Genomic DNA, 12,299 nt, shown 5'->3' on the forward strand with positions numbered 1-12,299 from the left:
CATTCTTTTGTAAAAAAAAAAAAATAATGTTTATTTATTTATTTTGAGACAGAGAGCAAGTGGGGAGGGGAAGAGAGAGAATCCCAAGCAGGTTCCACACTATAAGTGCAGAGCCCAATGCAGGACTTGATCTCACAGACCATGAGATCGTGATCTGAGCCAAGGTCATGATCTGAGCCGAAATCAAGAATCGGCTGCTTAACCTACTGAGCCACCCAGGTGCCCCCATTAATAAGCATTCTTAATGTTATTGTCAGGGTTTTGGTTAACAATGATTTTCCTTGCCTATGTGTTTCTGTTGTAGTCTTAGTGATCTTATTATTGATTTATAGTAGGAGAAGATATTAATGTTTGCCATATTTAGAGCTCTATTTCTTTAGCATGTCATTTGCCATATATCTACCTCAGATTCAGGCTGAAATTTATAAATCAATGAAATTTATCCCTGTAAAATTGAGCTTATTTTAGACCCTTTAAGAGATGCACTGATTCTTATAAGAAGGCTGTCTTTATCAATAAACTGCTTTTTACTTTTTTGGTATCTTTTGTCTTAAAGACAATGTGAAGTTCTTGAGAAATGCCAAAATAGGGTCTGGGCATTGTTGCCTAAAAAGAAAGTTTTTTCCAGAAAATGAGATTTGATAATTTACTCTCTAAATTTCTTTTACAAATTCAAATTTTGTATAAGTGGAGAATAAAAATGAAGTTGTAATTTCCATTCTTCAACTACTGGACTTAAAAAATAAATTTGAAAACTAAATTAGAAAGACTGAAAAGCATCCTTCCAGTTAAAGTTTTTCCTACTTATTTTATTTTATTAAAACAGCATATCTACACAAATACCAAGTGAAATTAAAAAGTTAAAGTCACTTAGGGGCGCCTGGGTGGCTCAGTTGTTTAAGTGTCTGACTTCGGCTCAGGTAATGGTCTCACAGTTCGTGGGTTTGGGCCCCGCATCTGGCTCTGTGCTGACAACTCAGAGCTTGGAGCCTGCTTCGAATTCTGTAACTCCCTCTCCCTCTGCCCCTTCCCGGCTCGTGCTCTCATCTCTCTCAAAAATAAATAAATGTTAAAAAAAAATTTAAAAAAAGGTTAAAGTCACTTCAGCAGTAAATATTAAACTACCTCAACAGTAGATATTAAACTCACCATTATTGGCAAGACAGTTTACTTCTTGGAGTTAAACATGTCACTTTCCACTATATGTCACAACTTTTTATTCACCAGAACACTATTTATCACGTTACTGCTCCAGTGAATTGGGAGACTGAATGTTCTTCTAAAAGAATTTAATTAACACTTGCCACATCTCCTCTCTGTTTTGAGACTTTCAGGCATATCAGGAAAAAAGAAGGTAGGTTTATTTTCCCCAAAGTATGCATTTACTTCTAGTTGTAGTCACAAGGGCATTTGTGGTATTGCTGTTTTGATGTAGAGCCAGACCCAGAAGTATAGTAGGATTGCCAAAGCTAAGAACCTTTGGGATCAATGTTTTACAGATATGTGTTTTTGTTTGTGTAGAAAATGTGGACTATTTGTTTATCACATGTAAATAAGTAAGCCAGCCACCATTAGGAAGGATTTTTAAAAGTGTAAAGAACAAAGATTGTGCACCTTGTTATCAAAATTAAATTACTAAGAGAGATTTCCTTGAAGCTTTCTGCTCAGAACATTCTCAGCTGTTTCAGGAAACAATAGTCCTAGTATAGGAGCATCACATTTAAAGAATTTGCCCACCTAGTGTATTATGAAGAGCCATACAGTCTTGAATGAAGTTGATCTCTCTCTATTTTAGTCACACAACAGCCAGTCTTTTCTGCTTATTTTCTTGGGTTGTTTACTCTTCTCCTTGACTGAAGTTTTTCTTGTCCTCCTCTTTTATTTTAGAAGATAGAGTACGTCCGGTGGATTTCAGAAAACAAGAATGGCTTTTCCCAGAAACAACGGCCAATTTTGATAAATTGTTAATTCAGTATCGAGGATTTTGTGCTTATACATTTGCTACAACAGATGGTCTTCTTCTTCCAGGTATATTGTGGGAAATGATATTGCTTTGACTTCCCATTTTTTCTTTAAATAAAGCCGTCCTTGTCACTTACTTATTCATTTTTTTTTTCACTTATCATTTTTTAAAACTTTATGGGATCTGACGGTGAACTAGGAAAGGAGCCACAAAGATGATCCAGACCAAAATCTTCATCTTTGAAGTGCTCACAGAATAATCTGGTGGACTGACATAAGCAAGAATTACACACAAATGATAAGTGAGGTGCTCGCTTCGGCAGCATATATACTAAAATCGGAGCAATACAGAGAAGATCAGCATGGCCCCTGCGCAAGGATGACATGCAAATTCATGAAGCTTCCACATTTAGAAACGAAAACAAATAAGTGATAGAATGTGTATATAATGAAATCTGGATGCTACATTATCATAAAAGAGGGATGACTCATATGGCCAATGAGGGACTCTAGAAATTCCCATGGCATTACTAAAATAGATCATCTTCCAAAGTAATTAGTTGAAAGAGCAACACTAATTTGGCTGATTATGTTGATTAAAAAAATACTCTGTTGCTTTATGGTTGTGTTCTATTAACATAGATCAGGATTTCTGTATAAGTCAGATCCACCTAAGGAAATGGCCAATATTTTGTCAAATAAAATCTCTTTGTATATATTACTAGAGCTTCTCCCCTAACAAAGAGTAAGTCAGAAATTGAGGTGAAATAAATTATTATCCAAAAAGTGCTGTGTGAATTGGAAATAAAAAGTCAGCTAGGGCTAGAATGAAAACAGTTGGACAAAATTATTTCTGATTTACCTTACACCATTAACCTCTTTTTTCCTTTTCTTCTTTCTTTGTCATTTCTTTTGTTATATTTCGTAGTTGGATATTACTTTTTTTATTAGAAAGAATTATAGGAACTACATACAGGCTAGAGAACATGCATACTGACTTTTTTTTAAGTTTATTTTTGAGAGAGAGAAAGAGAGTGCATGTGAGGGGAGGGGCAGAGAGAGAAGGTGAGAGAGAGAATTCTAAACAGGCTCTTGTATTGTCAGCACAGAGCCCAATGCAGGGCTCGAACTCATGAGCTGTGAGATCATGACCTGAGCCAAAACCAAGAATTGGACTCTTCAACTGACTGAGCCACCAAGATGCCCCTGACTCGTTTTTTATGGTATTAGATTTTTCATAATGGAAGTAAGAGGTTTACCATAGGGAGCTGAGAGAATAGTATTCTGAGGCCCCATGAGGGTCAGTGATACTGGTGGGGGTGGGGGGGTAACAATCAAAAGCCGTGAAGAAATAAGAAGTGATGGAATATAGATGGTTTCTTTCTTTCCTTCTCTTCTCTTTTCCTTTTCTTTCCCCTTCCTTCCTTCTTTCCTTCTTCCTTCCTTCTTCCCTTCCTTCCTTCCTTCCATCCATCCATGCATCCATCCATGCATCATCCATCCATCTTTCCATCACAAATAAGAAAGGAAGGGAGTCACAAGAGACACAAACGCAAAGAACCATAGCTGTAGGGTGATGACAGAGGTAGCATGATATAATTGAAAAAGCTATGGGCTAAGGTTCAGGAGAGCCTGGCTTCTAGTCTAGGAGGTCTGTTTGGCCCCTTCAAGCTTCCACTATCTGGGATTCTAATAAAGAGAAATAGGAAAGTAGAAGAGCTTGTGGGGCTATGGGTTTCAGAATCCTCTCTGAATAAGCTAGCCCTGACTACTTTGTTCACTACATTATTTCTGTTTGCTACATTATTTTCTGGGCAGCAGCAAACTGCACTAACTCAGAGGAATTCTGTAGGACTTTTCTCCTTCCATTCAGGACTACAGACCACGTGACTTAAATCCCAAGGCTTACTAACTAGTTAGGATCCTTTTCAATGACTACACTGGTTTTATTGCCAGTCACTTTCCCTTGCCTACTCAAGCCTCACTGGCTTTCTTGTTGTTCTTGAACATCTCAAGCCCATTTTCACCTCAGAGCCTTTATGCTTGCTATTTATTCCCTCTACTTGGAAAACTCTGTCTATCCCTCAGATAGCTACATACCTTCCTCCTTCATTTTATTTAGCATTCCTAGATCACCCAATTTAAAATATCAACCACACCCTTCTTCCTTTTATTATGTGCTTAACAAGCTTATTTATTTTTTTTGAGGGGGGCGGGGAATGAATCTTAAGCAGGCTCCACACCCAGTGAGGAACCCAATGCGGGACTCAATCTCATGACCTGAGATCGTGACTTGAGCTGAAATCAAGAATCGGACACTTAACTGGCCAGGTGCCCCTTGGCTTTATTTTTAACCTTTTTTTGCAGTACTCTCTGGCCTATGGTATATTTGTTGATTTGTTGAGAGCAGCAATTTTGTTTTTATTTCCTTAGTGCCAGGAATAGGGCCAATAAATTTTGTTGAACAAATGAAAAAATAAATAAGGCAGTACTATTGTTTCATATATAATTCCCACCAACTATGTGGATATTTAATAACCCTTATTTTTGTAGTATCTGTTCACAGTGGTAAATACTTTCTAACATAGAGACTTGTATTTTGGGGATGCCTGGTTGGCTTGGTCGGTGGAGCATGCAGCTCTTGATCTTGGGGTCATGAGTTTGAGCCCCATGTTGGGTGTAGAGATTACTTAAAAGTAAAAATCTTAAAAAAAAAAAAGGAAACGTATTTTGGGTAAGTTGTCCCATTTTTGTAGTTTTTATAAAATTATTTTTAAAACAATGCTTGTAGTAGTTTAGTTAAAGGAGATTTGAAACCACGAGATGACTACGTGCCTTCTCATAAAGGATTTTCAAACATTTTAGATCTGTATAGTAAAATAATTTTTACATAAAACCATTCGTTAAAATTAATTTAATATGAATTTCACATAAAATAGAATTTAACAAAATGTATAATTTAAAATTGCTAATTGTAGCATTTTAACAAAATGAAAACATGTTAAATATGCATAAGTCATATGTTAAATATGCAGTATGTAGGGGATGATTCTATGGATGTATTACAAACATAGAATCACTTACTATTTTATATCTCATTCATTTCCTTTTCTTAATTTTCAGGAAATCCAGCAATTGGAATTTTGAAATATAAAGAAAAGTATTACACTTTTAATACCAGAGATGCTGCATATTTATTTGCAGAAAGTCCTGAAAATTATATTGATTTAATTAAGGAAAAAGCAAAAAAAAATGCAGAATTAATTCAGCTACTGGAACTTCATCAACAGTTCGAAACCCTCATTCCATATTCTCAGGTAAGCAGAGTCAGTATTTTAAGAATTTATGACATTTAAAAGTATAGTTAATTAGAAAGTTATACCTTGTTGTAGAATAGTTCCAAAGTTCAAACAGAGACTGGATCAGAAGAGGGCCTTTAATGCTATTGGAAAGAGATTCACCCCGAAGAAGGAAACTAATGAAATCCACAAAGAATAATGAAAACAAGATAAGGAATCAAATTGATAAATTAGACTGGAAAAATCTGGAAGAGAAAGACTACGTTTAGATAAATAACTGAGTCTGTAGGATTTCCTTATCTAAAATTAAAGAACTTAGCACAGATAACACAGGTGATAACTTAGAGTTGTAAGATAATACTTTCTGATATATTTTATTACCTGATAGGGCAAGCTCTTTCCTTTGCCTTATATTTTTTTCAAAATTGTCTTAGTCATGCATGGTAGTTTTCTTAATAAATTTGCTAAGTTTCCCCCAAAATCTTACTGAGATTTTAACTGGAATTGAATTAAAATAATAAAAGAATTTTTATGTTTATTATATTAGGTTGTCCCATTCATAGTACCATTTAGTTTTTTTTTAATAATTACTAGTTTCATTAATTATATCTTAATAAAGCTTAATGGTTTTAGTTCTATTTTCTACTGTGCCCACTTCTAAAACTGTATGTGATCCCAGCAGTGACTGGTGATACTAATATTAATACATGGTTTTCCCACTCAGTATGATGACCCCTCCATTGAATTAACAATTCTCATATGGAATGGGTTTGTTTCTAGGCTTTTAATTGTGTTCCACTGGCTTGTGCTCTCCCAGTTTTGTATTTCATTCTGTTTTTTTTAAAGCTTATTTATTTATTTTGAGAAAGAGAGAGAGGGAGCACAGGCAGGGAAAGGGGCAGAGAAAGAGGGAGAGGGAGAAAGAATCCCAAGCAGGCTCCACACTGCTGGTGCAGAACCCCATATATGGGGTTTGAACCGATGAACTTAATATGGGAGGTGTATTTTGGGAGGGGAAAACCTAACATCACTCATTCCTAAGTCAAATGCCCCTCTCCAATTTTCACAATTGGTAGCCTATGTGAATACTTTGACCTGAGCCAAAACCAGGAGTTAGATGCTCAACCGACTGAGCCACCCAGGCACCCTCTGTTTTTCATTCTTTTTGTGATGTCTTCTCATGAATGAAAGTTTTTCATTTTAATATGTCATTTATTAATCTTTTCTTCACGTGTCAAATTTTGTCTTGTTTAAGAAATCTTCATGTATCTTAGATCATAAAAATATTCTCCTATATTGTTTTGTAAAAAAATATGGATTTTGGATTTGCCTTTCACACCTGACTCTTTTTTTTTTCTTTCTTTTTTTTTTTCAACGTTTATTTATTTTTGGGACAGAGAGAGACAGAGCATGAACGGGGGAGGGGCAGAGAGAGAGGGAGACACAGAATCGGAAACAGGCTCCAGGCTCTGAGCCATCAGCCCAGAGCCTGACGCGGGGCTCGAACTCACGGACCGCGAGATCGTGACCTGGCTGAAGTCGGACGCTTAACCGACTGTGCCACCCAGGCGCCCCCACACCTGACTCTTTAATTGACTTGGATTTGATTTTTGTGTCTATTGGGAGGTGAAGATCCAATTTTAATTTTGTTTCTATTTGAGTAATGAATTTTCCCAGACCATTTGTTCAGTACTCTTTCCTTTCTCCATATCTATAGTGTCTTATATGCACAGGCTTAATTTTTAATCTCTCTATTCTATTCAGTTCAATTTTTAAAAAATTCCTGTATCTATATCTTACTATGGCTTTATAGTAAGTTTTGATACCTAGTAGAGTAAGTTCTCCCACCCTTTCCTCTCTAAAGGATCTTGGCTATACTTGAGTCTTTACTTTCCATATAAATTTGAGAATTTATATTGTCAGGTTCCATAAAAAACCTTGAAGGAATTATGAATTTGCATGTCTATAGACAAGAATTATTTGACCATGCCACCACTTACTTATAATTTACAGAGTTGTAAGATACTTCAAAGACAGTGAAAGGTTAGAATCAGATCATCAGAAATGTATGCTATATGTAGATAATGCATAGTTTTCCATTAAACAATTTTTCCCTATATTTTGGGTCTTGTTTTTTCCTTTCTTTCTGTGTATTTAATTCCCAGCTCTTCTTCAGTGACCTTAAGTACCTATGGAAGTGAGTTTTCTCCCTTCATATTTCAAAGCTGTAGTTCTTATAATTATTTACTTGCCATTTACTTGTACTGTGTAATATTGCTAATCATCTTGCAACATGTTTTTATCTACCCAACTATATCACAACATCGTTCTGAAGGCAAAAAAAATTATATCTTATGTTAGGTGGTAGGCAATCAGTAATTATCTGCTGTTTGATTTGAGTAAGAAGTTAATCTTACATGGCATATATATATATGTGTGTGTATATGTATATGTACATATGTACATATGTATATGTAATCTTACATGGAATATATATGTGTGTATGTATATGTATATACATATATATACACACACATATACACATATATGTGTATATATATACACATATACATATATGTACACATACATATAATTGAATATTACTCAGGCATAACAAAGAATGAAACCTTGCCATTTGTAACAACATGGATGGATCAAGAGGATGTAATGCCAAGTGAAATAAAGCAGTCAGAGAAAGACAAGTACCATATGATTTCATTCGTATGTGGAGTTTAAGAAACAAAAGCAAATGGGCAAAGAGATAAAGAGACAAAAAAACCAGACTGTTAAATACAGAGAACAAACTTGTGGTTGTTAGAGGAGAGGTAGGTGAGGAGATGGGTGAAATAGGTGAAGGGAATTAAGAGTCCACTTATCGTGATGAGTACAGAGTAATGTACAGAATTGTTGAATCACTATATTATACACCTGAAACGAATATAACACCGTGTTAGTTACACTGGAATTAAAAAAAAAGTTAATCTGTCCCTCCTGTGCACTATGATCTGAGTTCCTCAAACCTCTACCACCCTCTCCAGCAACTTCATATATAGCACAATCATATCTTATTTAGCCTGGAATTAATATTTAATATTTTAATAGTGAGCTTGTGGGTATCCCAGCAGAAAATCAAAATATCCAACTAAAACAAAATCAAGTGTATGCATAGTTTGGGGTTTAGATATATCCTAAAGATGTTTTGATACTTTAAACAAATGTGATTCATATTTAACATTTAATGGCTATTTTAAACTTCAGTCAGTTTTCAACAAAGTATTCATGTATGCTACTGATTGTGAAAATTGGAGAGGGGCATTTGACTTGAATGAATGTTAGGTTTTCCCCTCCCAAAATATACCTCCCATATTAAGTTCACAAAGTCAGGTACAAAGAAAGCCATAATGCCCAGGAAAATTATCACATTTAGTTCACTACTATTAGCTTATTTTCTCTGCTGTCTTTATGAGTATATTCCGTGTTGAAAAATTCTCATTTTTCTAATCTTTTTGTCAGTTTATTTTTAGTTATCTCTAAATAATGCTGCTTTTTAATAAATACTAATTACAGAACTTCATTTCTTTAGATGAAAGATGTTGACAAACATCATATAAAACCAATTACAAAGTGTGAAAGTAGCACACAAACAGATACGCACATATTGCCACCAACGATTGTGAGATCATATGAGTGGAATGAATGGGAATTGAGAAGAAAAGCTATAAAATTGGTTTGTAACAATATTTTCTAAAATTATTTATAGGTTGGGGAATTTGTTTTTCTTCAGCTAAGACAGCAGAAGAGATGATATTTTGTACATGTGTTACATTCAGCCATAAATTAAAGCAGAATTAGTCCCAAAAGTTACAGGTCCAGGGCACAGGACCAAAAGGGATTGTTTTGGTACGAGCAGGGTGGGTCTCTCAAGGGTAGTTGTTGTGATAAGATGGCAATGTTCTAGATTCATTGAATCAATTTCTAGAAAATAGGCATGCTGTCCAACAATTTCTACCAGCGTCCCTGGCCTCTAGCTTTCCTTGTTTCTGCTCCTGTGGCTTCTATGGATGTATACAATGGCCATTTACTTGGAACTCTGCCTCATCTTTCTTCTTTCTTGCTTCAGCCTGTGTATTTGCTTCTCCCTCCACTTGGCTCTCATGGTGTGGGAGTTTCCAGGAAGATGGTGCTAAAGCTGAGAGCTATAGGTTAGGGAACTTTAATGTGTTGTTAGTCATAGAGTGGGTAATTTAAATTACTTATATAAACTAGTGGGATGTATACAGAGTTCTTTGCATATAATTTGCCAGCTTTACATTGTAAGATTGTCTTCTAATTTTAAGCACATACGGAAGCATGAAACTATTCTCAGATTATACCATCCAGTGACTAGAACAATGGTAGTTGCTCTCTCTTTCTTTCTATATCCATCTATTGTGCTAATCTATGAGATTTAAAGCACTTTCAGCTTCCTCTAATCATTTAAAGTATATCTTTGTCTTTTGTAGTCTTTTTTTTTTTTGAGGAGCAGAATGTTAACCTCTCTTGTGTCCCCTCTTACGTCAGCATGTTCTCTACAGGCACTGAGCTCTCTTGTCCTTCTAATTCTCAGTCACCTTAATCATAAGAGGTGCCTGCCCTCAAAGCTTGGCTTTGAAAATCTCATCCCTGTGTGACTCAGTGGAATTCTTCCCTCTCACCCTTTTACAGTACCTTGTCATTTTAGACAATAAGTATTTAGAGTACAAAGGAAATAAACTTTTATATCTATAGCCTTTTCTTAGTATATTTTATCCATCTCTTTAACTGAAATCAGGTATGGGAGTAAATGAAGACTACCCAAATCAGAACAGAGGCTATTTATTCAAAGTTTTCTATAGCAAGGGAGTCAACCATCATCACTGGCCATTGGCAGAAACTCCAAAGCAGGCAGGGAAAGTGGGAAAGCCTTATAGTGAAAAAAAGGGGAAGGCTTCAAGCATGCTCTGACTGGAGATTGTTGACATGGGGAAAATGGAAGCAGGCTAACTCAAAGTTGGTGCTCTTATGTGAATGGTTTGGTGGGCATAGTTGGCTTTCTCTGGTTGGTCCTTAGTTGGAAGGTGGGGGCGTGGGTAGCAAAAAAATAGGGAAGCTGGCCAAGTCCTGTCTGTTCCGGGCTCATAGCTACAGCTATAGAGGTTGTGGATCTGAGTTCTATTGTCATATAAGGTCTAGCTTTTGGCAGTTTGTATATTCAGTGTCTCATAGGCTTTTCACCAATCATGGCATTTCTCTTGCCACCCTTTGTGGTGGCAGCTTTTCAGTCCCTTAATTTCCTGGGATGAGGAAGGATCAGCTTCCTGGTATGTCTTCCAGATCCTCGTTCCGTTAGCATTCCTATCAGTTACTCTTCTGTAGTACATGAAGCTCCATCCCCAATGTTCTTTTGTGTTATCTACTAAACTCACTTGAGCCCATCAGATATATATGGGTAACACAGATATTACACATTTGTTCTTCAGAAACTAATTGTCTAGCAAGTGACACTGATACACTAAAAATATCTCAATACCTCTTGGTAAGTGGTAGAATAGAAGTGAAATAAAAAATGAATCCTGGTGACATTTTAAGTTGTTCTGAGGTATAAATAGGCAAAGGAGAAGAGGGGAATGATGGTTGGATGGATATGAGAGGTAGAGGTACCAGCATAGCTCTGGATTGGAAATGTTAAAAGAATGGCGTATCCCGTGGGGCTGCACTGCATACCGACTGAACTCTTCTTCTCATTCTTCAACCTCCACTTAATTCTGAGGCTCATCTTAGACCTAATTCTCCTCTGGAATCACATCACGTCAAATGCTGGCTCCCCATATATGACCAGTACAATGTGCTGGTAAGACAAAACTGAGTGTATTGCTTAAAGCTATAGGAGGAATCAGCACCTCAGCAGAGCCTAGGCAGTGTCTTGAGGGGGAAGAGCAAGGTCAGAATGTATTGAGAATGTGAAGTTTGGTGGAAGGTAGGTCTTTCAAAGCCAAGAGTAGGTCAGGGGATGGGATGAGGGCTTGAATTAGATTAGGTAAAGATCATGAAAAAGCAGCCCAGCACTGATGGGAATAGAAAGTGAAGATTTATGGGGTAGGGTGCAGAGAATGTTAGAATCTGTGTGTTGGTACTTACTACTGAACGTGTGTCTTTTGGGATGTTCTGTAGTGAACAATCAAGTTATTTGCTTTGGTAAGAGTCCCTTGGAATGATCAAATTATGCTAATGAAGATGTCCAAATAGAAAAGTCATACTAATGTAGACAATAAACTCAGTGTGGAGGAAGTAGTTTTGGTTCTCAGTCATCCACAGTGTCTCAAAATCTGGAATATTTCCTCACCTTCCAAGTCTCTACATTTTTATTTTATTTTATTTTATTTTATTTTATTTTATTTTATTTTATTTTATTTTATTTTATTTTATTTTTACTTTTATTTATTTATTTATAATATAATATATTGTCAAATTGGTTTCCATACAACACCCAGTGCCCAGGTGCCCTCCTCAATTCCTATCACCCACTTTCCCCTCTCCCCCCACACCCCCATCAACCCTCAATTTGTTCTCCTATTTAAGAGTCTCTTATGGTTTGCCTCCCTCCCTCTCTGTAACTTTTTCTTCCCCTTCCCCTCCCCCATGGTCTTCTGTTAAGTTTCTCGAGATCCACATGAGTGAAAACATATGGTATCTGTCTTTCTCTGACTGACTTATTTCACTTAGCATAATACCCTCCAGTTTCATCCACGTTGCTGCAAATGGCCAGATTTCATTCTTTCTCATTGCCAAGTAGTATTCCATTGTATATATAAACCACATCTTCTTTATCCATTTGTCAGTTGATGGACATTTAGGTTCTTCCCATAATTTTGCTACTGTTGAAAGTGCTACTATGAACATTGGGGTACAAGTGCCCCTATGCATCAGCACTCCTGTATCCCTTGGGTAAACTCCTAGCAGTACTATTGCTGGGTCATAGGGTAGATCTATTTTTAATTTTTTGAGGAACCTCCACACTGT

General features: G+C 36.3%; 1 protein-coding gene and 1 non-coding gene across 5 annotated transcripts in view; both read left to right on the forward strand.

Annotated features, from left to right (window-relative positions):
- Positions 1-12,299, forward strand: part of CFAP206 (cilia and flagella associated protein 206) — a 43,263-nt gene that overhangs the window by 23,854 nt on the left and 7,110 nt on the right. For 3 of the 4 annotated variants that reach the window (XM_043591898.1, XM_043591897.1, XM_043591900.1), the window contains 3 exons: positions 1,888-2,028; positions 5,086-5,279; positions 8,845-8,988. In XM_043591898.1, coding sequence (XP_043447833.1) covers positions 1,888-2,028; positions 5,086-5,279; positions 8,845-8,988 — 479 coding nt within the window. The remainder of the gene's footprint in view (positions 1-1,887; positions 2,029-5,085; positions 5,280-8,844; positions 8,989-12,299) is intronic. The other variant, XM_043591899.1, reaches the window with a different exon arrangement.
- LOC122490634 lies at positions 2,270-2,376 on the forward strand. Its single transcript, XR_006299179.1, has one exon. It is a non-coding gene; the product is annotated as a U6 spliceosomal RNA (small nuclear RNA).

This window comes from Prionailurus bengalensis, chromosome B2 (assembly GCF_016509475.1).
Source record: "Prionailurus bengalensis isolate Pbe53 chromosome B2, Fcat_Pben_1.1_paternal_pri, whole genome shotgun sequence".
Lineage (NCBI taxonomy): Eukaryota > Metazoa > Chordata > Mammalia > Carnivora > Felidae > Prionailurus > Prionailurus bengalensis.